The sequence below is a fragment of the Erpetoichthys calabaricus genome, chromosome 17 (assembly GCF_900747795.2).
Source record: "Erpetoichthys calabaricus chromosome 17, fErpCal1.3, whole genome shotgun sequence".
NCBI classification, from domain to species: domain Eukaryota; kingdom Metazoa; phylum Chordata; class Cladistia; order Polypteriformes; family Polypteridae; genus Erpetoichthys; species Erpetoichthys calabaricus.
Window position 1 is genome coordinate 85,510,546 of NC_041410.2, and position 27,438 is coordinate 85,537,983.

The 27,438-nt window shown below is 42.3% G+C and overlaps 1 protein-coding gene across 2 annotated transcripts in view; it reads left to right on the forward strand.

Moving 5' to 3' along the window:
* The window catches only part of galk2 (galactokinase 2), a 181,961-nt gene that overhangs the window by 10,790 nt on the left and 143,733 nt on the right, over positions 1-27,438 (forward strand). For both annotated transcript variants that reach the window (XM_051920919.1, XM_028822951.2), the window contains 3 exons: positions 2,880-3,003; positions 3,517-3,607; positions 24,037-24,183. In XM_051920919.1, coding sequence (XP_051776879.1) covers positions 2,880-3,003; positions 3,517-3,607; positions 24,037-24,183 — 362 coding nt within the window. The remainder of the gene's footprint in view (positions 1-2,879; positions 3,004-3,516; positions 3,608-24,036; positions 24,184-27,438) is intronic.

Consider the following 27,438-nt stretch of genomic DNA (forward strand, 5'->3'; position numbering starts at 1 on the left):
ATTCGATCTCTTTTCGTTTTTACCTTTTCGTCAGTATCGCATTGAATTTTGATTCCGTGTTTGGAATTACATCGTGACAACTGCGTGAACCGTGTGCGTGGTTGGAAATGTGTTAGATGTGGGCGGGTCTTTTCCAAATCTCTTTGCATAAAGTCTTGTCTCGCGGGGCTTGAAATTTTCTTTCGCGGGATTTCACTTTCACCAAACAACAAATCTTTTAATTCTCTTGGATACGCCTCTTCACTGGGAGGCAACACCACTTTTCCCTGATGACAACACAAATTAGATGATCTACAAGTCTCCGACTTAAAGTTTAAAGCCTTACAATATGTACATACTTCTGTCATATCTCCTATGTCCATGTATTCGATCTCTTTTCGTTTTTACCTTTTTGTCAGTATCGCATTGAATTTTCATTCCGTGTTTGAAATTACATCGTGACAACTGCGTGAGTGAATATCATTTCTTTCTCTCTGCACAAACTGTGTCTGACAATAGCATTCACACAAATGAGAAATGATTGAACCGTGTGCGTGGTTGTAAATGTGTTAGATGTAGGCGGGTCTTTTCCAAATCTCATTGCATAAAGTCTTGTCTCGCGAGGCTTGAAATCTTCTTTCGCGGGATTTCACTTTCACCAAACAACAAATCTTTTAATTCTCGTGGAGATGCCTCTTCATTGGGATGAAACACTACTTTTCCCTGATGGCAACATGAATTAGACAATCTACAAGTCTCCGACTTAAAGTTTTAAAGCCTCACAATATCTACATACGGTACTTTTGCCATATATTCAATCTCTTATTACTGTTGCGTTATTTCACCGAGTCATAATTTTCGTTTTTTTTAGCGCTATGCAATATTTACTATCATTTTTCTGATACGTTCGAATTTTACTTCTTTCATAATCTGTAACCTGCGGTGGGCTGGCACCCTGCCCGGGGTTTGTCTCCTGCCTTGCGCCCTGTGTTGTCTGAGATTGGCTCCAGCAGACCCCCCGTGACCCTGTAGTTAGGATATAGCGGGTTGGATAATGGATGGATGAATGGATAATCTGTTACCTTCTCTGCATGTGTATCGCAACAACGCTTTTGAGCGTCTTTATGAAGTTTTTTATTTCTGACCCCGATTGGACCTGCTGGCCAAATGGGTGCCCTAAGCAGAAATTTACTTTTGTGCCCCTCCCCCAAATATTAGTTAGGCAGCCGTAACAGAGGTGAGGGCGCGTGCGTCTTCACGTGTGCTTAGCCTACTCTGCGTTCATCGTAAAATGCAATATATACGTTTATATTTTTGTTTATTTGTATGTGTATATTATTAATATTAATTTATTATTATAATATATAAAAACGATTTTTTTGAGCAGCTGGGATGGTGCCCCCCTGGGAGTTGGTGCCCTGTGCAGACTGCGTACTCTGCGTATAGGGAGCGGCGGTACTGCCTGCGAGCTTCTCAGTTCCACTTGGTTCGGGTTGATTACTACTTTCCTTATTTTCTGAATTTGCATGTAGATTATTATTGTTCTTTTTTTGCCTTCTTTTCTCTCCAACGCTTTTGGGTCTCTTTTCGACGTGCTGCTGTTACTTCTTCACTTAGTCGTCGACGTGATATGTAGCCAATAAAGGACAGGGGATGATTAGGGGGACTGAATGACCAGGCTATAGTGGGCAATTACGTACGCTGAACAATAGCTAGTATTTGAAACCTCGATTCTGAAACCGTGAAGCAGCAGTGTTAAATAAAGTCTTCTAAAGCCAGTTAATTCTTGTCCTTTATTTAAGTATTTTAGCATTTCGGTGTTTGACTTTTCTTAGACGTCTAATGTGCTGTTGTTTCCGCATTTGATGCCAGTTCACCAAGGGTTGGACCGCCACATTCTTTGGGCTCCATTACTCGCTTCTTACTGTGAGACCAGCTCCCCATGTCTGTTGACCGAGCTAAACCTTCGTACCCAGGCTTTTTTACAGGATATTCAGACCCCTTCAACTTTTTAAAATTTTATTCTGCGGCAACCGTCTTCTAAAATAATTTGAATTAAATTTTTCCCCTTCTCATCCGGTAACGCATAATATCCCAGAAAGCAAAAATAGGATTTTAGTAATATTTCCATATTTGTTAAAAGTAAAACAGCTGTGAAGTATCAAACTGACACACATATTTGGACCCAAGAACTTTAGGCTGGGCTAATGGCAATAGATCTTTTGACGTGTAGGTGCTTCGATGGATCAGATTGTGGTCAGATCTACCCAGATGTGCCCCAAGTTTACATTTAAAGGCATCATTTGAATGAAGTAGCACCAGCTTGATGTGCTCACGAGTGGAGACTGACACATACTGATGGAGGTTTGTCGTTGTTCCTTCCAGTCGCCACATATAACTATAAGGTCGGAATGATTCATCATTGCAGTTCCCGAGTCCCTGTTTTCAGAGGGATGATTATTATCATTTAACAGGACGATGTAACTTGTCTCTTTTGACAGTCTGTATTTCCGTATCAGAGGGCCGCCATGAGATGTGACAGTTCATCCGCATTATTCGAAAGCAAGAGCACATTCCTCTTTTTTTATGGAGTCGGGCCAGTTCTAAAACATTTCCAACTTACCTTTACCCTTTTTCTGTTCTCCCTGGCCTTCTTATCTTTGGATCAGCAGTTTCTCTGATAAGGTGTAACAAAGCTCCTTAGATGCTAGTGGTTGCAGGGCTAGGTCATAAATTCACAGTGATCAGTGGCAGTTGATTTTTTTTTTATAATTTTGTGTTAAAAGTGGTTCTTTTCTGGAGCCACTCTACTTAATTTATGACTGGTCATAGTTCTATAACATAAATAGTTATGTTTTTATTCTGTAATTCCATAAGCTTAAAACTGTAATTTTTTTTAGGGGAGCACATTGACTACTGCGGATATGCAGTGCTTCCGATGGCCATTGAGCAAGATATCTTGGCTGCAGTGTCTCCGAATCCAAAGCAACTTATCCAGTTGGTCAACACCAATCCTGCTTACCTGTAAGTGACATGTGGACTTTGGTTAAAGATCTCGTTGTAGTTTTCCATCTCACAAGAAAGCTGTAATTGATCACATTTCTTTCTTAGACCAACGTAATCCAATTCAGTGTTAGGGTGTGAGGCAGAAGCTAATCCTGACGGGAACCAGCCCATCACACACACACACAGAGGCACCCACACTCACGTGGCATCAGTTTAACATGGCCAGTTAACCCAGCACACTTCTTTTCGGGTGTGGGAGGAAGGCTGGTTATCCTGGAGAAAAGCTATGTGGCCTTAAGGAGAACATGTAAGCATGGTATTAAAAAAAAAAAGCCTCGATAGTCCTTTTATATGGTGAAATGATCTGACATTGACTTGGCTGTTTTAATTATTTACTGTGCGTTGACCAAGAGCCTTTTGTCTCTTTCAAGAACCTGCAAAAAAATTTCAGTTTGCATTTATCGGGCTGAACAGCAGATGGCAGCAGTGCACCACTTGTAATGGTCTTTTCGTTTCTTTTTTTTGTTGCAGTGATTTTACGAGGGCTGCCAGTGAGATCCATATTGATAAATCGAAACCTCTTTGGCAGTATTACTTTCTCTGTGGAATGAAAGGAGTCCAGGTAATGTTCTTTGGGTTTACAGTTCTAACCTTAAACACGTGAGTCATTAGAAATGTGTCTGTGGGGACTAAGAAGGGGGCTTATTTTATTGTGGGGATTTCTTTACGGCAATGATGTTGAATTGTACACACTGCGAACAGACAAAAGAACGGAGGATTCCTTGTGAGGGGACAAAGTTGAGGGGTGCCAGTTCAATTCCCACCTTCCATCCCCTGTTATGTCCATCAGCAAGTCCAGTATTCGACTTTTCTCTTCCTCTGCAGTGCTGAGAAACCATCCAGCGGGGGCAACTGAGCCTCGCCCAGAAACTCCGCACCCTAACCTGTAAGTATCGACATCCACCCCCATTTAATGTCAAAATCCATCCATCCATTCATCCATTTTCCAACCGGCTGAATCCAAATACAGGGTCACGGGGATCTGCTGGAGCCAATCCCAGCCAACACAGGGCACAAGGCAGGAATCAATCCCGGGTAGGGTGCCAACCCACCGCAGATGTCAAAATCCAAACCAAAGAACTAAAATAGGCAGTCGGTGGCACAAGAACAGAACATGGGCTTTCACAATGGCAGAAATGTCTGCTCGGTTTCTCTATTAGTGAGCGGGTCAAGTTCAGGGACATCCTGTGCTCCTAGTGTGACACCATTCTGGGGATGTCGATACTTACAGGTTAGGGTGCGGAGTTTCTGGGCGAGGCTCAGTTGCCCCCCACTGGATGGTTTCTCAGCACTGCCGAGGAAGAGAAAAGTCGAATACTGGACTTGCTGAAGGACTTAACAGGGGATGGAAGGTGGGAAGTGAACTGGCAACCTTGTAGTCCACTTCTTTCACCTCTACAGTTCTTCTTCCTCCTCCTTCTTCTGATCATCTTTTTCCACTTATGTGTGAAGTCGATGTTTTATAGGTTTCACCTCTACAATCATTTTAACAAAACATCGGGTTCAATCTGTATTGTTAGCTGATTGAAAATTGCTCAACCGCCTCATTTCAGAATTTTTTATTTTTATTGAAGCTGTCTGGGCCGTACCCTTGGTAGGTGTAGTTCCAGATTTCCCTGACCCTTTTAATCTGGATTAAAACATCCTGAAGCCCTTGCTTTCTGCTGACAGCCATTGTCTGCACCTCATTGTGAGTAATTTGACATGTAATTGATCGAAGCGTGTGAACCGGCTGCACTGATTGTTGATGTTGTCTTCTGGATGTTTTGATCCCACATTAATCATGGATACCGTTGCTCCATTATGCTGCAACCCACCCAGCACTTCCAGACCACAGATGTGTTGCCTTGCAGTATACTGAACTTGAATCAAATGCTGTTATATCCACATTATAAATTAAAACAAAGTTGTCAGAAAACAAATGATCGAAGTGGGTTCCATAACCTGTCAAGTGTCGGCTAAGTGCTTTGCTCGAAACTGCCACAAGGGGTCAGATATCCTGACAACTAAAATGCACACCTTTTCAGCTGCTTGATATTTCAGTCTTGTTTTGCATTTGTCATTCATGTCCGCTTAGTTTATCCTTGGACGGCCGTGTGTGAGTGATGACTCCCACCTGAGGTACTCATTGTAATTACTGTTCTGTGCTAAAAACATTTAAACATCTGTCATAGCTACACATGGCAGCTGGCTTCCGATTTCATTGAAAATAACTGTCATGTGTTTAATTTTCACTTCTGCTATTTTGGGGGATTACCATTTTAAGGCAGCACTTTGTCACATTGTGAAATAAAAAGGGTCGTTAAAAATAAGGGCATTGTGAAACCAAACCTCTAGTAATAAAATGATTTTGAATTTCATAATAGATGACTTTTAATTACACAATTTTTTCACAATTTATATATCGCTGTACTTATTTCATAATTGCCATTTTATTGATTTTTGTTTTGGCACAAAGGGCATTCCGTAGTAATGTACAGATGTTACTGCGCCAGACTGTGGGCTACAAAATGTCCTATTGAAGTCGTAATTATTACAATATTCGAAATGGAGTGAGCTACTAAATTTGAATTGTAAAGGCTGTTGATGACGTTCAGTGATAATCCCAATGCTGCTATTAAAATACAGTCATGCCTGAACATTTGTGATCCCATTTGCATATTTTGAATTTTGTCGTTTCCGATCATTACATGCATGTTTATTTGGAACTAGACAAAGAGCCCGTTTTGACAACGTAAGATGAAACGGGCATGAGTGGAATCTTATATATAATTCAACATTCTACTCACTAGTGATGGGAAGTTCGGATCATTTTACCGACTCGGACCTTTGAGTCTCGTTCAGCAAAATGAACGAATCTTTTTTCGAGTCATTTCGTTCATTTTAGCAAAATATAATTAAAATGTTACCTGTTACCTCCCTAACACATCTACTGCTTACATAAATGTTGATCACACTTCAAACAAGACAAAGCTATAATGCTATAAGAAACAGAAAATATTAATTCATTGTTTACCTGGGTCTTTAGTCTATGATTCGCTACTACTGAGCCGGTAAGTGGTCACGTGACAAAAGAACGAAAGACTCGAGGAATGAACTAATCAATTCTCTTTCCGGCTCAGACTGAGTTGGTTAAGCTTATGGGGCTGTCACGTGATGAACGAACGACTCGAAAAACCCGAAGACTCGAAAAACTATAGAAAGTTGCGCAAATGCGCATGCGCGACTGAACGACTCACTCCCACGAGACGACTCGTTCTTCCCGAGTCACATTAAAGATTCGTTCAAAATGAACGAATCGTTCAAGAACGACCCATCACTACTACTCACTCACTCATTCACTCATGTCTCTCCGAAGCCGAATGCACAGTCGCCTTCTGCACAGCTGCCCGAAAAACCTTACGAGACCAACATCGCGGCAGGTGGCGGATTTACGGCCGCAAAAATTCAAAGAGAAAGGCGACTTCGATTAAAGCTCTAGAGGCCTGAAAGGCGATTTCGACTGCAGCTCCAGGCCTAATTACACATTCATTCAATACACCTATATCAGGTTTGTGGTGCTTATACTTATTATTCCACTCGTGCCCGTTTCATCTTACGTTGTCGAAACGGGCTCTTTGTCTAGTAGTATAATATATAATAAGTATAAGCACTACAAACCTGATATAGGTGTATTGAATGAATGCGTAATTAGGCCTTGAGCTGTAGTCGAAATCGCCTTTCAGGCCTCTAGAGCTTTAATCGAAGTCGACTTTCTCTTCGAATTTTTGCAGCCGTAATTCCGCCGCCTCCCGCGATGTTGGGGTTGGATGTCGGTCGAAGTTGCCTTTCTCTTTGAATTTTCGTGGCCGTAGTCGCCTTTCTCTTTGAATTTTCGCGGCTGTAAATCCGCCGCCTGCCGCATTATCGGTCTTGTAAGGTTTTTCAGGCAGCTGCGCAGAAGGCGACTACGCATTCGGCTTCGGACGGGAGTGAGTGAGCGAGTGAGGATACTGGCGAATTATGTATTAAGATTTGTCTGAAAGTGCCCATTCAGCCAAATAATACACAGAGTATACAGTAACTGTGCAGGTGTAAAAAGAAGTTCTGTGGCAAGCAGAATCAGGTGGACCAGCGATGGAATGTGAGCCAATTAACAGAGATAACCAATGAAATGGGGGCGGCATGGTGGTGCAGTGGTAACACTGCTGCCTCGCAGTAAGGAGATGAGGGTTCGTGTCCCAGGCAGAGTTTGTGTGTTCTCCCCGTGTCTGTGTGGGTTTCCTCCAGGTTCACAGGTTTCCTCCCACAGTCCAAAGACACGCAGCTTAGGTGAATTAGAGGCTCTACATTGACCCTGGTGTGCGTGTTCGCCCTGCGATGGACTGGCACCATGTCCAGGGTAATTTTCTTTAAGCGAAGTTTCGATTTTGAAAGTAGTGGAAAAATTGTGTTGCTGGGAAGTTAAATTTCAATTGTAATTGTCCATAAGATGCAAAATACAAAACGTGTTGTTAGACGCTAGAGGTCGCTGTTGTCTCTTTCAACCCAACAGACAGACACACTGAAAACAGGGTAAAATCACCAAGAAGGTCTTTAATTCTCTTTCTTCTTGAAATAGTGTCCAAAAGCACCTCCGCCACCATACACAGGCAAAACAACAATAATCAGCACAACAATCAACACAAATCTCTACTCCACTGTTCCCAGCAAGCTCTGTCCTACTACCTGCCAAATCCCGGCTCGCTTGCTGGGTCCTCAGTAGTCCTTTATATAGTCCTTGACCCGGAAGTGCTTCCGTTCTTCCATCCCCATGACTTGCCAGCACTTCCGGGTCAGATGGAGGACTTGAGGTTTTCTTCATCCCGGAAGTACTTTGAGGTTTCTGACCCCGTGACTTGGGAGTACTTCTGGGCTATATGGGAAATACAAATCCCCAGATCTTTCTGCAGCGTCTCCTGGCGGCACCCTCAGTACCCAGCTGGGCTGTGATGCCGAACTACAGATTCTATGATGCCCTGCGGGAATCAAGGGAACTTGCCATCCGGCGTCTTGGGGAAGGCAGTGTCTCATTGTAGCTGCCTTCCCCCATCCTTCTCTTCTTTGGGCGTCCCAGCCGAGTTGAGTAGCCCGCCGTCCGCCACAGTGTCTTAATCCCAAGCGTTTAACAGACATTGAATACTGTGTGGGTTTGAGAGGGTTGAAGCAACGGATAAAAGCGCCTCTGCCTTGAAGTGCTTCCTGCATTGGTTTCCTATTATGAGTGATTAATGGACAGTTGGGTTATTGGTATATTAACAATAATTTGTATCTACTGGGGCACAAATCAGGGTATATAAATAAAGTACAGAAAGATTATTTTCGCTACAGACCAGGCTTGTGTAAATTAATCAACTTTCCTCAGTTTCCAGGTTTTTATCACTTGTATATTTGCGGCCCAGTAATCAAATTGAAACTTAGGTAGTGCCATGCCACCGTCTGCTTTAGGTCTTTGCAGAGTCACCTTTTGAATGGGTGGACATCTCAAATTCAAAATAAATGAGGTTATAATTGAGTTTAATTTCTTAAAGAATGATTTGTTAATTTATATAAAGATGCTCTGAAATAGAAAAAGAAGTTTGGGATGATTGTTTATCTTGACAGGTATTGATTCTCCCTGCTAATGTGAGATGGAGGGTTGGCCATCTGTTCACCTTTGTTGGATTTTCTTTTCCATGCTCATAACAAAATTGTGTTGGAAAAGATCTTTACATTTACTTGTGATGTTTACCCCTAGATATCTGAACTGTTCTAATAAAATAAATGGGTAGATGTCCAGTTGAGTATGGTGTGCTAGAGAGTTCACTGCAAAAAGAACACTTTTATTCAAAATGATTTTCTCTTGAAAGTCTTCTAGTACATTAGGGACTAGTTGTGAAGATGTTGTTTCTAAGTCTGATTGTACCATATCATCTGTGTATAGTGATATTTTCCGTTCAAGTCCTTCTCTGGTAATCCACTTTATCTCAAATGTATTTTAAAAATGGATGGCTAGTGGCTCAATGGCAATTGCAAAAAGCAATGGTGATGCAGGGCACCTTTGTCAAGTACCTCATTCTAGTTTGAAGTAATTTGAGATCAGGTTGTTAATACAAACTGAGGCTTCTGGACTGGTATAAAGTAATTTTATCGATGCACATATATTTGAGCCAAAAATTTCAGAAATTTACCAATGCCTACAAAGAGAAGAATCATCTTTATATAGCTCCAGAGTGGGTTTCTTTCACGTCGATATATGAAAATGTCCTTTTAACATTTTTATGGTGATCTTGTTTTTTGAAACCAAATAATAAAACGATCATGAAAAAGGAACTCTTGAAAGAACATCCAGAGAATTAGAAGCCTCCCTTGTTGCCTCTAATGCACAGAATGAAAAGAAGAGCTGTGAGCAGGAATGCCATCTATGGAAGGGTCACCAGAAAGAAGCCCCTTCTGTCACAAATGAACAAAGCAGCCTGTGTGAAGTTTGCCAGAGACCACCTGACACATTCAGGAAGACAGTTCTCTCGACAGATGAGCCCCAAAATGATTTATTTGGGCACAACAAGGTGCCACATGTTTGGCGGAGAGCCACTCACAAGCCTACCACAAACAAAACAAATGTATCCCTCCTGTCATGCATGGTGGTGGGAGCATCCTTGTAAGGGGCTGTTTTACTTACTCTGGTCCTGAAGACTTGACATCATTTAATCAACTCATGAATTTGGAATCCTTGAGAAGGGTCTTATTTTATATAGCACCTTTCACACTCTATGGCACAGGCGTCGAACTCCGGTCCTGGAGGGCCGCAGTGGCTGCAGGTTTTCATTCTAACCATCTTCATTAGTGACCAGATTGTGCTGCTAATTAACTTATTTTTCCTCAGTTTTAATTCACTAGACTCAGGCCCCTTAGTTGTTTCTTTTTCCTTAATTAACAGCCAAACAATAATGAGACACGAAACGAGCCGACACATGACCAGCTCACCTGTGCCCATCACTCAGTAGCTGAAAGTAAGGAAAGGTGAAGGTCTCAGTAAGGCTGATTGCTTAAATCACCAATCATTTTGGTGACGTTCTTAGAAAAAACAGAAAAATCAACAGTTTTGGAAATGTCTACTGTGTCAGAATGAGAGCAGCAACAAGCTGTGGAATTAAACAACGGGTTTAATTAACAGTAAGAATCAGCTTCTCATTAAGAGATTGGTTGGAGTGTGAAATCCCAGTTTAGCTGGTCATCTGTCAGCTCATTTCACATCACATTTCTGTTTGGCTGTCATTTAATGAAGAATGGAATCAACTCGGATGACTGAATCCTTAAAAACAGGGCTTTTAAAATGAAGGGAAAAGGAGTTAATTAGCAGTGAAAACTGGTCACTGATTAGGAGAAGGGTTAGAATGAAAACCTGTAGCCATTGCGGCCCTGCAGGCCTGGAGTTCGACATCCCTGCTCTATGGTACCTTTCATGGTCTGTCTGTGACAATGTGACTCGCAGGATTGTTTTTCAGCAGCTGCTCTCCACAAGCTTGGGTTACTTCTGGCCAAACCCAAACTTACTCCTCCCATGGTCAAGAGTTAAATTATTTTTGCTAAAGAAGCCCCAGATTTAAACTTCTTCTGGCCGATCCTGCTATTGCTGCCCTTTTTGTAAATGGGCAGATTTGTTGGGGAGCCCCTTCCATAAAGAGGCAGTTTCTCCATTTGTTTATAGTGGGCTGGAAGCACTGGTGGTTCCAAGTTACTTTTCTTTTCACTGCATGAGCAATAGCTGCATATTTGTTTGAGTGATCCCCCCCACTTAAGACACAACACGTAAACCCCATCCAACCCCACCCCTGGTTCGAACCCCTGAAAGAAATGCTCTGTTGACGTTTGGTGTCTCTTAAACCCTCTGTTAAGATTCACGAGGTGGGGTTCATGGACATTGTCACAGTATTAGTGCTGAACCAGTCAAGCTTAGCGTAGCTGCATATTTGTTCGAGTGATCCCCCCCACTTAAGACACAACACGTAAACCCCGTCCAACCCCACCCCTGGTTCGAACCCCTGAAAGAAATGCTCTGTTGACGTTTGGTGTCTCTTAAACCCTCTGTTAAGATTCACGAGGTGGGGTTCATGGACATTGTCACAGTATTAGTGGTGAGCCAGTCAGGCTTAGCGTATGCCGAATGACGAGTATGTTCTTTTTCACAAACTTCTAAACTAAACCTTTGTCACTGTACCACCTGCCTGTTTTAATTTTCAGCCCCCTTCCCTCTCATCAGGAGAATACGATTTCTCCAAATTCCTGCCCAGACCGTTTGTCTTTCCTGCCCCACCGTGCAGCACTAACTAACTACAGTGTGTAAGGTGAAATTGTATGTTTTATAAATATGCCAAGTGACCAAAGTGTTCGTTTAGAATTCCAAACGGCTCTTTTTAAGTCGCTACGCTTGTGTTTGTCAGGCAGCTCGCTAAGATTTAGCCACATTGTAACCCTTTGTCTGCTGGTTCGGCGTCCCGCTTAGGTTGACTTTGCTGTCTGTGCCCACCAGTGCCCCCCCATAGCTCCTGTGTTCATTCTGCCCTTGCCGCTTACCATCTTACTTAGCAGCCTTTATCGTATGGAATTCACCAGACATGGGAAGATTCAGATGGCGATGTTGCTCGATCATTCATTTAGATCTGCATGTTACACCAGCTCTCCGGTGAACAAGTTCTATTTTAATGATACCCTCTGCGACTTGTGTCTCCCTCAAGCACAGTTGACTGGATGCATGAAATTTAGAATGTAAATCATTGGGCAGACACGTTACTGTAAGGGTTCATTTATACTTCACGCTCAGAACGCGTACGCGCACGCAACATCGCTGTCGTACGTTCCCAGCGTTCATTTGATGCATCCTCTGAGCACATCCACAGAAATTAACGCAACGCGTGTGTGAGTTGCTGTACCGATAAAAAGTCGGGGAGGGTGCAGTGTAATAAAGTCAGAGTGTCTGTTTATTGTCTACATGTGACAGAAGGCCGCTTTGAGGATCGATGTGCGCGCTTCGATGTTTAATGAGCGGTCCGATGTGGTGAAGCAAAATGGCGACATACAGATGTATTCGTGGTGCTTTTATATTCAAGCGTCACATATTCCCCAATGTAATGACACGATGCATTTTAAAATTCTCGCATACCATCTTCGGTGCCGTCTTTTCTTTTTTTTTAGTACAGCACTGTATTTGAGCCACAGTGAAGAAAAATTAAGGACACAGTGTAAAGGTGTATTTAGTGATTAAAGTGGAGATTTCGGCTTTAATCTCAAAATGTCCACTTTAATCTCATAGTTTACTTTATCATTAAAGTAGACTGTCATAAACATCATCTTAAAACCGACCCCGTTGTTAATCACTACGTGCTTCTGGGGCTTCCTCCTGACCTGACCGCAGCAGCAAGCAGCAATCGCCACACAGAACACATTCCATGTATGATATTCCAACTCTCTGCACGTTTAGAATCCTTAGATTTATACTTGATAGCACTTTCATGATGAAATGCATTAAAGTATGTATATTACATTTTACAGATAAATTGTTAATTTCGTTTAAATAATGAATACTGTTAATAATTACACATGTGGGGGCGGCACGGTAGCTCAGGGGTAGTGCTGCTGTCTCACAGGGAGTCACGTCACTGGTGTTCCCTGCCTGGAGTTTCCACAGTGGGCTCCGGTTTCCTTCCAAAGATATGCAGGTTTGGTGACGCTAAAATGACGCCAATGTATGTGAGTGCGTGCTTGTGTTTGTGATGATGCACGTTTGCTCCACGCTCCCATCCGACTGCTGGGAGCTCTCAACCCGACACCGTCTGTAATGTCACCGAGATGAGCTGACAGATGAGGACAATTCTCTAATGAAGCCAGGGGATCATTCAAAAAGTGCCAAGGTGCTTTTATTAAAATAAACAGTTGTGTCAAAACAAAGCGCAGTGCTACACCGTTCCAATAAATAAATCCATTAAAAACAGTGAAACGTTGGGATAAAAACCAATAAATACAGTAAATCCTTTAAAATCTGACGTTAAAATCCATCCATTTTCCAACCCGCTGAATCCGAACACAGGGTCACGGGGGTCTGCTGGAGCCAATCCCAGCCAACACAGGGCACAAGGCAGGGAACCAATCCCGGGCAGGGTGCTAACCCACCGCAGGACACACACAAACACACCCACACACCAAGCACACACTAGGGCCAATTTAGAATCACCAATCCACCTAACCTGCATGTCTTTGGACTGTGGGAGGAAACCGGAGCGCCCGGAGGAAACCCACGCAGACACGGGGAGAACATGCAAACTCCACGCAGGGAGGACCCGGGAAGCAAACCCGGGTCTCCTAACTGCGAGGCAGCATTGCGACCACTGCGCTTATTACGATCTTAGCATGCCTCCTTCTCTCATTCTCCCTGGCTCACCCATAAGTCATGTAGCCGGCGGAGACCCAACAGCCACGAGCTCCTTTTGGCCGACCTCCGTCTTGGCTTCCATTAAAGACATCACTGCCGGACCGTCCTAGGTCGGCTCGCCTCCCTTCTTCCTTCATGCTCACGTAGTCGCTCCTCAGATCCCTCGGGGGGGACACCTGCCTTGCTCACCCCACTGACCCGAACATTCAGTGGGGTGGACTAGCCCATACAGCGCCACAACCAAACGCTTCTTCGTGGGGTCCCAGCTCATTCTGCTTCAAAACCGTCAGGTGACCAGATCCTCTTTCCAAACCTGCCTTTACACGTCCTTTAACCTCTTTTTCCTCTGTCCATCCCGATTTCTCGATTCATTCCCCTTCCTTTGTGCCGGCCTGTATATATATATATATATACACACACCACAGGAAGCCAATGAAGCAATTGCGAACGAACGCCCCCACACGTGCAGGTGCGACTCACTCCGACTACTCCAATTAACTCCCCGCGGCCGTGCAATCGCGCCCACGGAGAGTGACACGTCTTTATGGATTTAAAACCTGGCCCCTTTTCTTTTGAGAAAGTATTCACCTTGCGATGAGCTGATGCCCCATCCAGGAATTGTTTCTGCCTCATGCCCAATGCCAGCTGGAATGGGCACATCGCTGGATTGATGGATTTAATCATTAAACATCCTTTTCAGAGATATTGCGGCAAATTGTCCTCAGAATTTAATGAACGTTTCAGGCAATTCATAACACAGCGAAGCCGAACGTTTTCTCACCGTGATGATATCTCGCACTGCCACCTGGTGGAATCTTCCAGATTTACGTAAAGTAAGCGCGCAAGTATGAACAGTAAAATCTTGTGTAGCAGTAGCGTCCGCTGGAGCACGCGTCATGTCGCGTGAAATATAAACCTGGCCTTAGTGATGAAGTTTTATTTAGCAAGTCTGTAATCCAGAAAAGGCAAAGATCTTAAAACAGAAGAATATCCAAAAACAAAAAGGCAAAAAGGTCGTAGACCAGAACTAAAATTCTAAGCTCTCGCTAACATCCAAAGTTGAAGCTAATTGCTGGAAAAAAGAAGGTCAGGAGGTGGCATTGTGAGGTCGAGGGGTGATGGCTGATGCAAATGCTCAAGCAATAGCTCCATCTGAACTGAACTCGGACATTTTACATTCCCGCATTCCCGAGAATGAAACTGCTGTAATTCCTGGGAAAACGGGAACGGCCAAGCTCGCATATATAGTGTGTAAAAGTGTAAAAATCGATCAAGAAATAATGGAGTTATAGTTGAAAATAATTAAGGTGGCACCATTGCTGCAGCTTGCACTTTATCGGGCAACAGCTTTGAACAACAACTTGAAATTGCAATGCGCCAGTCTGTTGCATCCGCATTATCTGTGCCAAGATACTTGCCATCACATAATGCTGACAAGAAACTGGATGCATCAGTAAAAGCTGAAATGGCGGTGTTTCAGCGCAACGGCAAGCACGGGCGTTGTTTAGAACAAGTGTATCAGTATCTGGCGTTGTTTAGAACAAGTGTATCAGTTTCTGATGATTGTGCCGCCTACTTCAGTAGAGGCAGAGCGTGCTTTCTCAGCGGCTGGCGTACTTCTGCATGGACACAATAATAATAATAATAATTCATTACATTTATATAGCGCTTTTCTCAGTACTCAAAGCGCTATCCACACAGGGAGGAACCGGGAAGCGAACCCACAATCTTCGACAGTCTCCTTACTGCAAAGCAGCAGCACTACCACTGCGCCACCTGTAAGAATGTTGTGCTTTCTATGCTCTTATTACCACAACTAAAGATACATGTACTTCTATGACAGCATGAACTGCTTGTAGATAAGGTTAGTCTTTTATTTGTGTCAACATATTGCAGTAGTTTTATTAAAAATAAGTGTCGGTCAAAAAAACGTTCACAGCCCGGGATTCCTGGGAATGAAATGCGGAATTTTCGAATTCCTGGGAATGGATTCCCTAGTCTGAATTGCTCGTTCGTATTTCCGTTGCCCCCAATCCCATGTTCAATAAGGGCTTCTGAGCCATAGCCTGTCGGTACTACGTTAACCTACACTGGCTATTGTACACAAATAGGATTAGTTAAAATGAAGATATCTGTAGATTGATTAATTTACAAACGACAGCATTGGGAGGACCTTACTTGAATGATTTCAACTGCTGTCTTTGGAATCAAGGAAGTTTCTGACGGTTCAAATGGAAAAACAATGGGATTCTGTGGATGGCTTGGAATAGCAGCCGTTCAGGTACATTTAGTATCGGCGATTGGTGTTTCGCTTGAAGTGAGGTGACATGTATGAACGATGAACGTTTACAATTTTATTGTATTGAACAATAGACGATTCTCTCCTCTGCAAGCTGCCTGATCCGTGTGCCTCAGAGGTCCAATGGGCGTATTTTTTGCAGCAGATAAGCAAAGGATGGCTTCACTTCTGGTCTGGAATTCTGCGTGGGGTACAACTTGTCCTAAATAAGTAAAAACAAGGCACCAGGGCACATAATCCCACAGCCAGGCACACATCCCATTGTAATCATAGTTCTTTGGCGTAGACCTGCGGTGACGTATGATGCTGTGGCTCTGCAGGTCGACACATCTCCCATCTCTGCACTGGTACATTGGGATCCACATTCAGACCACAGGGTAAGCGCCTCCTGCTGGCCTCATCAACACCTCATCCAGCACTAATCCAAGTAGTGGACAAGCCCAAATATGCATAAACCAGAAAAATATAAAGTACAACAGAAACTGGTTAGCATAAAGACAAGGCACAATGCAGAGAGCCTCGTCAAATTTTCAACTGTGCTTCTTGATTTCCTCCACTACAGGGGTGGACAACGTTCGGTCCCGGATGTTCACAGTGGCCACAGGCCCTCACCCCTACACAACTGCTCGACTAGAAATCAATCTTTGCCAGTCTCAGAGCTTATTTAATTTTTATGGCTTGTTAGTCTGCAGTGTTGGGAAGAGCCACTCCTAGCTGGAAGTTCCCAACTTTGAAAGGGTAAGATGGTCCATCTTTTGCAGCACCCACTGGATCATCTGCCTTTGTGTTACCTGGAAGGACGTACAATATCTCCATCCATACTAAACCTCATTTCTTCATTCAGTGGTGCCCCCTTTTACTCGCACCCCACCTACTGACAGCCTCTGTCTTTCCATACTGGCCTGTGCAGGAACTTTTTGCAGGAATCTCCTTTTCTCTCCTAGAGGCCTTATGCCAGATAGTGGTATCCCTGTTCCATCCCCGGTGGCGCCCTTGCCCTAGCACCCTTTTCACATGTGAAAGATTTCCGTTCTTCTTCCTGCATTTGTTGAGATCAAAAGCAGTGGAACACAGGACTATTACAATTAACTTCAGATGAATATGACCACCCTCGGCTTTTGGAGCTTGAGGAAAACTCCCTCCTCCTCCTCCTCCTCCTCCTCCTCGCCCCATTGGCTTTGATAGTGTATCTCGCTAAAGTGCAACCGCAAAAATGTCTTTTGAGGATTATTGAACAAGAAAAGATGATTGCTCATAGTTGTCAAGAACTATGCAAAATGAGAACAGAATTAGGGATCGTTTTTGAAAAATAGAAGCAAATGACATCACTTTTTCATGTTCCGCAGAGTGGTTTTATACTTGATTTCGGCTAATTTGCCTTTCATTTTTGTGGCCAACTCTCTCATTGCTTAGATAGCAAGTGGCCTAAACTGCTAATGCACATTTTCTGATTCATTCTTTTAGAGGATAACTGTGGTTTAGAGTAAATCTGTTGTCTCTTCTCTGTTTAAATTGGAGCGCCATGTTATGCATGTGGGAGTAAGCAACTTTAGAGACCCCAACAGAACGGCTTGTATTCGTTTTCTGTTACCAATTTTCTAACGGAATTGATATCATAAAGATTTACCCATTATCGTTTGGTTTTGGATTGTTTAAGAGAAATTCTTTGGGGTCTTTCAGAAATGAATGGATCTGTATTTGATTCTTTCTTTCTTTCTTTCTTTCTTTCTTTCTTTCTTTCTTTCTTTCTTTCTTTCTTTCTTTCTTGATTTCTACTCCATTTACTTTCTTTCTTTCTTTCTTTCTTTCTACTCCATTTACTTTCTTTCTTTCTTTCTTTCTTTCTTTCTTTCTTTCTTTCTTGATTTCTACTCCATTTACTCTTTCTTTCTTGATTTCTACTCCATTTACTCTTTTTCTTTCTTTCTTGATTTCTTTCTTTCTTTCTTGATTTCTACTCCATTTACTCTTTCTTTCTTTCTTTCTTGATTTCTACTCCATTTACTCTTTCTTTCTTGATTTCCACTCCATTTACTTCTTTCTTTCTTTCTTTCTTTCTTTCTTTCTTTCTTTCTTTCTTTCTTTCTTGATTTCTACTCCATTTACTCTTTCTTTCTTGATTTCTACTCCATTTACTCTTTCTTTCTTGATTTCTACTCCATTTATTCTTTCTTTCTTGATTTCTACTCCATTTACCTTTCTTTCTTTCTTTCTTTCTTTCTTTCTTTCTTTTTTTCTTTCTTTCTTGATTTCTACTCCATTTACTCTTTCTTTCTTGATTTCTACTCCATTTACTTCTTTCTTTCTTTCTTGATTTCTACTCCATTTACTTCTTTCTTTCTTGATTTCTACTCCATTTACTCTTTCTTTCTTTCTTTCTTTCTTTCTTTCTTTCTTTCTTTCTTTCTTTCTTTCTTTCTTTCTTGATTTCTACTCCATTTACTCTTTCTTGATTTCTACTCCATTTACTCTTTCTTTCTTGATTTCTACTCCATTTACTTCTTTCTTTTTCTTGATTTCTACTCCATTTACTTCTTTCTTTCTTGATTTCTACTCCATTTACTCTTTCTTTCTTTCTTTCTTTCTTTCTTTCTTTCTTTCTTTCTTTCTTTCTTTCTTTCTTTCTTTCTTGATTTCTACTCCATTTACTCTTTCTTTCTTGATTTCTACTCCATTTACTCTTTTTCTTTCTTTCTTGATTTCTTTCTTTCTTTCTTGATTTCTACTCCATTTACTCTTTCTTTCTTTCTTTCTTGATTTCTACTCCATTTACTCTTTCTTTCTTGATTTCCACTCCATTTACTTCTTTCTTTCTTTCTTTCTTTCTTTCTTTCTTTCTTTCTTTCTTTCTTTCTTTCTTTCTTGATTTCTACTCCATTTACTCTTTCTTTCTTGATTTCTACTCCATTTATTCTTTCTTTCTTGATTTCTACTCCATTTACCTTTCTTTCTTTCTTTCTTTCTTTCTTTCTTTCTTTCTTTCTTTCTTTCTTTCTTGATTTCTACTCCATTTACTCTTTCTTGATTTCTACTCCATTTACTCTTTCTTTCTTGATTTCTACTCCATTTACTTCTTTCTTTCTTTCTTGATTTCTACTCCATTTACTTCTTTCTTTCTTGATTTCTACTCCATTTACTCTTTCTTTCTTTCTTTCTTTCTTTCTTTCTTTCTTTCTTTCTTTCTTTCTTTCTTTCTTTCTTTCTTTCTTTCTTGATTTCTACTCCATTTACTCTTTCTTGATTTCTACTCCATTTACTCTTTCTTTCTTTCTTTCTTTCTTTCTTTCTTTCTTTCTTTCTTTCTAAATGTACAATTTTTAGCCCTTACCAAGAGATTAATCCATGGCTTGCATCACTGGTTCGTGTGTTCGTAGCATCAGACAATGAAGATTTTGCTTCTTGAACACTTTTTGGTGAATCTTGTGGATTTTGCCCTGCTGATCACAAAAAACTCACAATGACATTCTCCTATTGTGTGCCGTTTTATTGCAATTGTCAATTTTTTTTTGTGACTTCCTCACATATCATAAGTATACATAAAGCAGGATATCAACTACTACCAGAACATCTGTGGTGATCTAAACATGCTGGCACTGCTGCGAGGAATGCAGCTTGGATATACTAAGTGTGGAGAAAGGGTCTCATTTCATGTTGTCATTTTTCATCCAGGGGTCTTGTTTCATGCCCTTTTTGCTCATTTTGTCCCATTTTATTTATGTTAATGTTGCTTTTGTTGATGATGCGCATTGTACTTTGTGTTTTGATCTTGTCGTTAAGCTTACCTGAATTTGGTGGGTGATCCTCTCCCAAGACGCGGGGCCACCTGCCGACCTCTGCCAGGAACTGCCCTGTAAATCTGGAGGGTCTCCCATAGTTCCTGGCAGGTTCAGTTCAGATGTAGTTGGGGATTCTGGCGAGTTCTTGTGTTTTGCTCTGCTTTTGTGATTTTCCTGGTTTCTGAACCTTTTTTCCTGCATTTTCTGACTATTCTCTTTATTTGTGACTCGGGACTTGGATTGTGTTTTAGGTGACACCATTTTGCCATCGTGCTGTTTGGAACATCACAGTTTCACAGAATGCATTTTGTGGAAATTAAAACTTTTTATTTTTTTTTGTAAGTTTCTGTGTTTACACTTTTATTTATTTATTTATAAAGCTGGGGCTTGGTAGTACAGTTAGGTCCATAAATATTTGGACAGAGACAACTTTTTTCTAATTTTGGTTCTGTACATTACCACAATGAATTTTAAATGAAACAACTCTGATGCAGTTGAAGTGCAGACTTTCAGCTTTAATTCAGTGGGGTGAACAAAACGATTGCATAAAAATGTGAGGCAACTTTTTGAACACAATCCCTTCATTTCAGGGGCTCAAAAGTAATTGGACAATTGACTCAAAGTCTGTTTCATGAGCAGGTGTGGGCAAGTCCGTCGTTATGTCATTATCAATTAAACAGATAAAAGGCCTGGAGTTGATTTGAGGTGTGGTGCTTGCATGTGGAAGATTTTGCTGTGAACAGACAACATGCGGTCAAAGGAGCTCTCCATGCAGGTGAAAGAAGTCATCCTTAAGCTGCGGAAACAGAAAAAACCCATCCAAGAAATTGCTACAATATTATGAGTGGCAAAATCTACAGTTTGGTACATCCTGAGAAAGAAATCAAGCACTGGTGAACTCAGCAACGCAAAAAGACCTGGACGTCCACGGAAGACAACAGTGGTGGATGATCGCAGAATCATTTCCATGGTGAAGAGAAACCCCTTCACAACAGCCAAGCAAGTGAACAACACTCTCCAGGGGGTAGGCGTATCGATATCCAAGTCTACCATAAAGAGAAGACTGCATGAAAGTAAATACAGAGGGTGCACTGCAAGGTGCAAGCCACTCATAAGCCTCAAGAATAGAAAGGCTAGATTGGACTTTGTTAAAGAACATCTAAAAAAGCCAGCACAGTTCTGGAAAAACATTCTTTGGACAGATGAAACCAAGATGAACCTCTACCAGAATGATGGCAAGAAAAAAGTATGGAGAAGGCGTGGAACAGCTCATTATCCAAAGCATAGCACATCATCTGTAAAACACGGTGGAGGCAGTGTGATGGCTTGGGCGTGCATGGCTGCCAGTGGCACTGGGACACTAGTGTTTATTGATGATGTGACACAGGACAGAAGCAGCTGAATGAATTCTGAGGTGTTCAGAGACATACTGTCTCCTCAAATCCAGCTAAATGCAGTCAAATTGATTCATGATACAGATGAACAATGACCCAAAACATACAGCCAAAGCAACCCAGGAGTTTATTAAAGCAAAGAAGTGGAAAATTCTTGAATGGCCAAGTCAGTCACCTGATCTTAACTCAATTGAGCAGGCATTTCACTTGTTGAAGAGTAAACTTCAGACAGAAAGGCCCACAAACAAACAGCAACTGAAAGCCGCTGCAGTAAAGGCCTGGCAGAGCATTAAAAAGGAGGAAACCCAACATCTGGTGATGTCCAGGAGTTCAAGACTTCAGGCTGTCATTGCCAGCTAAGGGTTTTCAACCAAGTATTAGAAATGAACATTTGATTTCCAGTTATTTCATTTGTCCAATTACTTTTGAGCCCCTGAAATGAAGGGTTTGTGTTAAAAAAATGCTTTAGTTGCCTCACATTTTTATGCAATCGTTTTGTTCACCCCACTGAATTAAAGCTGAAAGTCTGCACTTCAACTGCATCTGAGTTGTTTCATTTAAAATTCATTGTGGTAATGTACAGAACCAAAATTAGAAAAAGTTGTCTCTGTCCAAAATATTTATGGACCTAACTGTATATCCCCCTGTAGTGAGCATTACTGGACAGTAAACAGAGCAAGAAAAGATTAGGAATCGAGAAGAATCACAAAAGCCCAGTAAAACACTAGAACTTGCCAGAACTCCCTAGCACATTCAAAACGAACTTCTGCGAACTATGGGAGACCCTCCAGATTTATAGAGTTAGAAGGCGGTCCCTGGTGGTGATGGGCAGGTGGCCCCGCCTCTTGGGAGGGGATCACCCACCAAATTCATGGGACTAACACAGGTAAAGACACCCCTAAGCCTAACTCCACCCACAAACGACTTAACACGGGTAGCTAAAAGATAAAATCAAAAACAAACAGGCAACGTACATCGTTAACAAAAGCAACATAAATGAATGGCACAAAAAAAAGACAGAATTCCTCATGACATTAAAGACCTGGCCACTCCGGGGCAGAAAAGTGTGGCCCATAAACCACTTGTCGACTCAACAAAGATATTTTTTGCATCCTCATCATTTAAAACTTGGACCGATGAAACGTTTTAAGAAAGCAATGAACAAGAAAGGTGAAGAATTTCAATATTTGAGTCCAACAATTCCACAAATTAACTGATGCTAAACTGAAGGGTCCACAAACCAAACTTGTTTATCAATGACAAGCGGTTCAAAAATCTGCTCGTGGGGCTGGAGAAATCGCATGGAAGACATTCAAGGATTAGTTGTAGAGAATTTTCTTAGCAACCAGAGAGCACCATCTACATCCAGCAGTGCTGGAAACATCCAAATCCACGACATGCAATCAAGAGATTCGTCTTCTGTATTCACTCTCGGACTTCTTCCCAGCTAATCGGCGAATGAACGTTAGTGTTTTTTTACCAGGACATTGCAACGATGGAAGTACTTGGTGAGGGGAAGTGAAGTCCATCAATGCTTGGCCGACTATCGTCGGACACTGAAATGAGAAGAATTCAAATGAAAACAGATCTGTCGTGTGAAAATAAATAGCCTTGACACGTGAAGAAAGGTTTGGGGCAGCCATCCATATACTGGCTGCGAAAGGCAAAATAGGTTGTACGGAGCGGAGTCCAAAACAGAACTGAATACAAAGTGGAGGTTATCTTGCTTTTAGGACAGGTTGGTGGAAGTGACGTTCTTGGGGGACTGGAAATGGAAGTGACGTTCTTGGGGAGGTTGGACCGGAAATGACGTTCTCGGGACCGGAACTGAAAGTAACGTCATTGAACTAGAACCGAAAGTGACGTTGTCGCAGTCAGGTGCAGAATTTCCCGTGTCTGGTCTGCTGAGATATAAGAGGAAGGTTTACTGCACCCCATCACCATCCCCGGCCTGGCATGGAAATTACCTTCTTTTGGTCCTTCTAGTTGCCTCCCACGCGCATATGTGTGACAGTCGGCATCCATTGAGCGATTCAACACGTTAAATTCGATAAAAGTTAATGTGAAGTTTCTCCCAACTCCTACGTGATGCGGTCAATCTGAAATTATATTTGTGTTTTTAGCAGTCTTTCTCATCTTCGCCAAAAAATTTTTCAGGGAGGAAAACATTTTTTGGGAGATGTTGGGCAGTGTATTAAGAGTTTAGGCCTGATGGGTTAACGCCTTGCCAATATAAGCAGGACACCTCTAAATAAAGATTTAATGAATAGAGCGTGTTTAACGCACACAAGGTGGTCGAGGAGCTTTTTGAAAATGCTACAAACCGTTCTAAATCTGTTGTGCATGGGCTTCTGGTGGGGGGGGGGGGGGGGGGGGTTAAAATCTGTTTATATTAATTTGAGCTTGCAATCCTATGGGGATATAACTAGAGGAAAACTTGGCAGCAATTGTCGTCTTTTCTGAAACTGGATTATATATATATATATATTTTTTTTTTTCTGTAAAAACATTGCGTGATAACTGCAAGTCCGATTTCACTTTCAAGACATCTCTGTGGTTCAGGTTCAGTTTAAACATTATTCCTCATATGTTTCTTAAAAGAAGCTTGGCTGCCATTCTGCAAGAGAAGAAGAAAAAGGCATTGGCTGCCAGATCAGTTTTCGCCCGTAATCTGTTTTCTGTTTTTGGGAAGTTTACTCAAGCCGCAGTCGGCAACTCTTTTTATTTTATTGCAAAGGACTAGACTGTAAACGTATTCGACGAAGGCTCAGTACTTTTTTATTGAAGGGGGCAGAAGGCTGTGATAAGCAATTTCCCTTAAAGGATTTCGAGCACACCCAACCCATTTTAGCATTTTACGAGATAATAAATGTGCCTCCTTCAGCTAAATCAGATATGCGACATCGGGCCTAGTCGTGAATATGTACATTTTGAAATAAAATGAATGGAAGCTTTTTAACGGGTGACTAGGATATTGTTGTTTTGATTAAGTTATGCAGATGTACGAGTGCAACACACTCGAAGGATCATTTATGAGTCCCATCCGAAAACCTTAGGTCATGTGTGTTTTGTTTCCTTCTTTTACTTCAACAACAGGAGCATTTCGAGCTTCCATGTCCACCTGGGATGAACTGCGTCGTCGACGGAACAATCCCAGCCAGTTCTGGGCTATCGAGCTCCAGTGCCTTGGTGTGTTGTGCTGGTCTCGCCACCCTGGAAGTCAGCAAGATGGGCCTGTCAAAGGTAACGCATGTGCACATTTGGGATTTTGGGAATGGCGGTGGTGTGAAAATTCACAATTGATTCTAGAAAGTTGTCGTCTGCGAAAACACTCTGGACGAGAACAGGCCATTCGGCACAACAAAGCTCGCCAGTCCTATCCACTTAATTCTTCTAAAATGACATCAAGTCGAATTTTGAAAGCCCCTTAAAGTCATACTGTTTACCACACTACTTGGTCGTTTATTCCATGAGTCTGTGGTTATCTGTGTGAAGACAAACTTCGTAATGTTTGTGTGAATTTTACCCTGAACATTAGAACAATCTGAACAAGAATGGGCCATTCAAAGCTCTCTAGTCCTGTCTACTGAATTCTTCTAAAATAAAATCAAGTCGAATCTTCAAGGCCCCTAAAGTCCTACTGTCTACCACACTACTTGGTCGCTTATTCCAAGTGTCTCTGGTTCTCTGTATGAAGAAAAATTTCCTAATGTTTGTGTCAAATTTATTTCTTAACAAGTTTCCAGCTGTGTCCCCTTGTTCTTGATTAACTCATTTTAAAGTCACCGTCTCGATCCACTGCATTAATTCCCTTTATAATTTTAAACACTTCAGTCAGGTCTCCTCTTCATCTTCTTTTGCTTAAACTGTAAAGGCTCAGCTCTTTTAATCTTTCCTCATAACTCATCTGCTGTAGCCCTGAATCAGCCGAGTTGCTCTTCTCCGGACCTTTTCTAGTGCTGCTATGTCTTCATTGAGACCAAAACTGCACCCAATACTCCAGATGAGGCCTCACCAGTGTGTTATAAAACTTCAGCAAAACCTCCTTGGACTTGTACTCCACACATCGAGGCGCCATATAACCTGACATTCTGTTAGCCTTCTTAATGGCTTCTGAACACTGTCTGGCAGTTGATAGTTTTGAGTCCACTACAACTCCTAAATCCATCGATTTCCAGACCTCCCATTGTGTATTCAAACCTCACATTTTTACTTCTTACATGTAATACTTTACATTTACTGTTATTAGACAAGTTCAACTCCTTCAACCTTTCCTCATAACTCATCCCCTGTAGCCCTGGACTCAGCCTAGTCGCTCTTCTCTGGACTTTCTACAGTGCTTCTATGTCCTTTTTGTGGCCTGGAGACCAAAACTGTACCCTGAACTCCAGATGAGGCCTCACCAGTGTGTTATATAACTTCAGCAAAACCTCCTTGGACTTGTACAACGACATCAACATAAAAACGCTGTAGCTTAAAGTGCTTTAGAAGATGCCAAAGAGGAGCAAATCAAAAGTAGATAAGAAAACTAATGCATAGATAGTATGTCAGAATCAGAATCAGCTTTATTGGCCAAGTATATGTACACATACAAGGAATTGGACTCCGGTTTTACCTAGTATTGTCCCTGATGCTGTGAGATTGACTTAAGTGTTCATGAGAGTGATGGCCTGAGGAAAGAGACTGTTCACATGTCTGGTAGTTTTGGCGTACAGTGCTCTGTAGCGCCTACCAGAGGGAAGAAGTTGAAAAAGGTTGTAACCAGGGTGTGATGGGTCTGCAATGATGTTTTCGGCCCGTTTCCTGACTCGAGATCTGTATAAGTCTTGAATGGAGGGCAGATCAACACCAATGATTTTTTCTGCAATCCTGACTGTCCGTTGAAGTCTGTTCCTGTCCTGTTTTGTGGCTGAGCCAAACCAGACTGTGATAGATGAACAGAGAACAGACTGGATTACTGCAGAGTAAAATTGGATGAGCAGCTCCTGAGGCAGGTTGAACTTCCTGAGCTGGCGCAGGAAGTACAACCTCTGCTGGGCCTTTTTTAACAATTGTGTTTATGTTTAGTTCCCACTTTAGGTCCTGGGAAATTGTGGATCCCAGAAACCTAAAGTTTTCCACAGCAGACACAATGCTGTTGAGTAGTGTGAGAGGGGGCAGCACTGGGGGGCTCCTCCTGAAGTCCACTGTCATCTCCACAGTTTTAAGCTTGTTCAGCTCCAGGTTGTTTTGACCACACCGGTGGGCCAGCTGTTCGACCTCTCATCTGTATACAGACTCGTCACTGTCCTTGATGAGGCCAATGACTGTCATATCATCTGCGAACTTCAGGATTTTAACAGACGGGTCTCTTGAGGTGCAGTCATTTGTGTAGAGGGAGAAGAGCAGAGGAGAGAGGACACATCCCTGGGGGGCGCCAGTGCTGACTGTTCGTGTGCTGGATGTGATTTTTCCCAGTCTCACTTGCTGCTTCCTATCTGTCAGGAAGTTTTTGATCCACCGGGAGATGGGAGCTGGTACAGTGAGCCAAGTGAGTTTGGTGTGGAGGACTTCTGGAATGATAGTATTGAACGCCGAGCTGAAGTCCACAAACAGGATCCTAGCATATGTCCCTGGAGAGTCGAGATGTTGCAGGATGTAGTGCAGTCCCATGTTGATTGCATCATCCACTGACCTGTTTGCTCGGTAAGCAAACTGTAGGGGGTCAAGCAGGGGGTCTGTAATGTCCTTCAGGTAGGTCAACACCAGTCTTTCAAAGGATTTCGTGACCACAGACGTCAGGGCGACTGGCCTGTAGTCATTTAACCCTGCGATGGAGGCTTTCTTTGGAACCGGGATAATTGTGGAACGCTTAAGGCAGGAGGGAACTTCACATAGCTCCAGGGATCTGTTGAAGATCTGTGTAAATATGGGGGCCAGCTGATCAGCACAGACTTTAAGACAGGAGGTTGACACACCATCTGGACCTGGTGCCTTCCTGATCTTCTGTCTCCTGAAGAGCTGACTCACGTCCCCTTCACAGATCCTGAGTGCAGGTATGGTGTCAGTGGGGAGGGGCAGGGGCTTGGTAGTGAGTGCTGGGAGTGTATTTTGATTGGCGTGGGTGAGAGGTGTGAAAGAGGGATTATCAAACCTGCAGTGGAACAAATTCAGCTCGTTGGCCAGTTGATGGTTCTCTTCAGTATGGGGGAATGGTTTTCTGTAGTTGGTGATGTCTTTCAAACCTCTCCACACTGATGCAGGGTCGTTGGCTGTAAACCTATTTTCCAGCTTTTCAGTGTAGCACCTCTTTGCTACTCTGATCTCCTTTGTCAATGTGTTTCTGGCCTGATTATACAGGATTCTGTCCCCACTTCTGTAGGCCTTCTCCTTAGCCTGACGAAGCTGCCTGAGTTTTGTAGTAAACCAGGGTTTTTTGTTGTTGTATGTGCGAAAAGATTTCATGGGCACACACATATCCTCACAAAAACTGACGTAGGATGTCACAGTGTCAGTAAG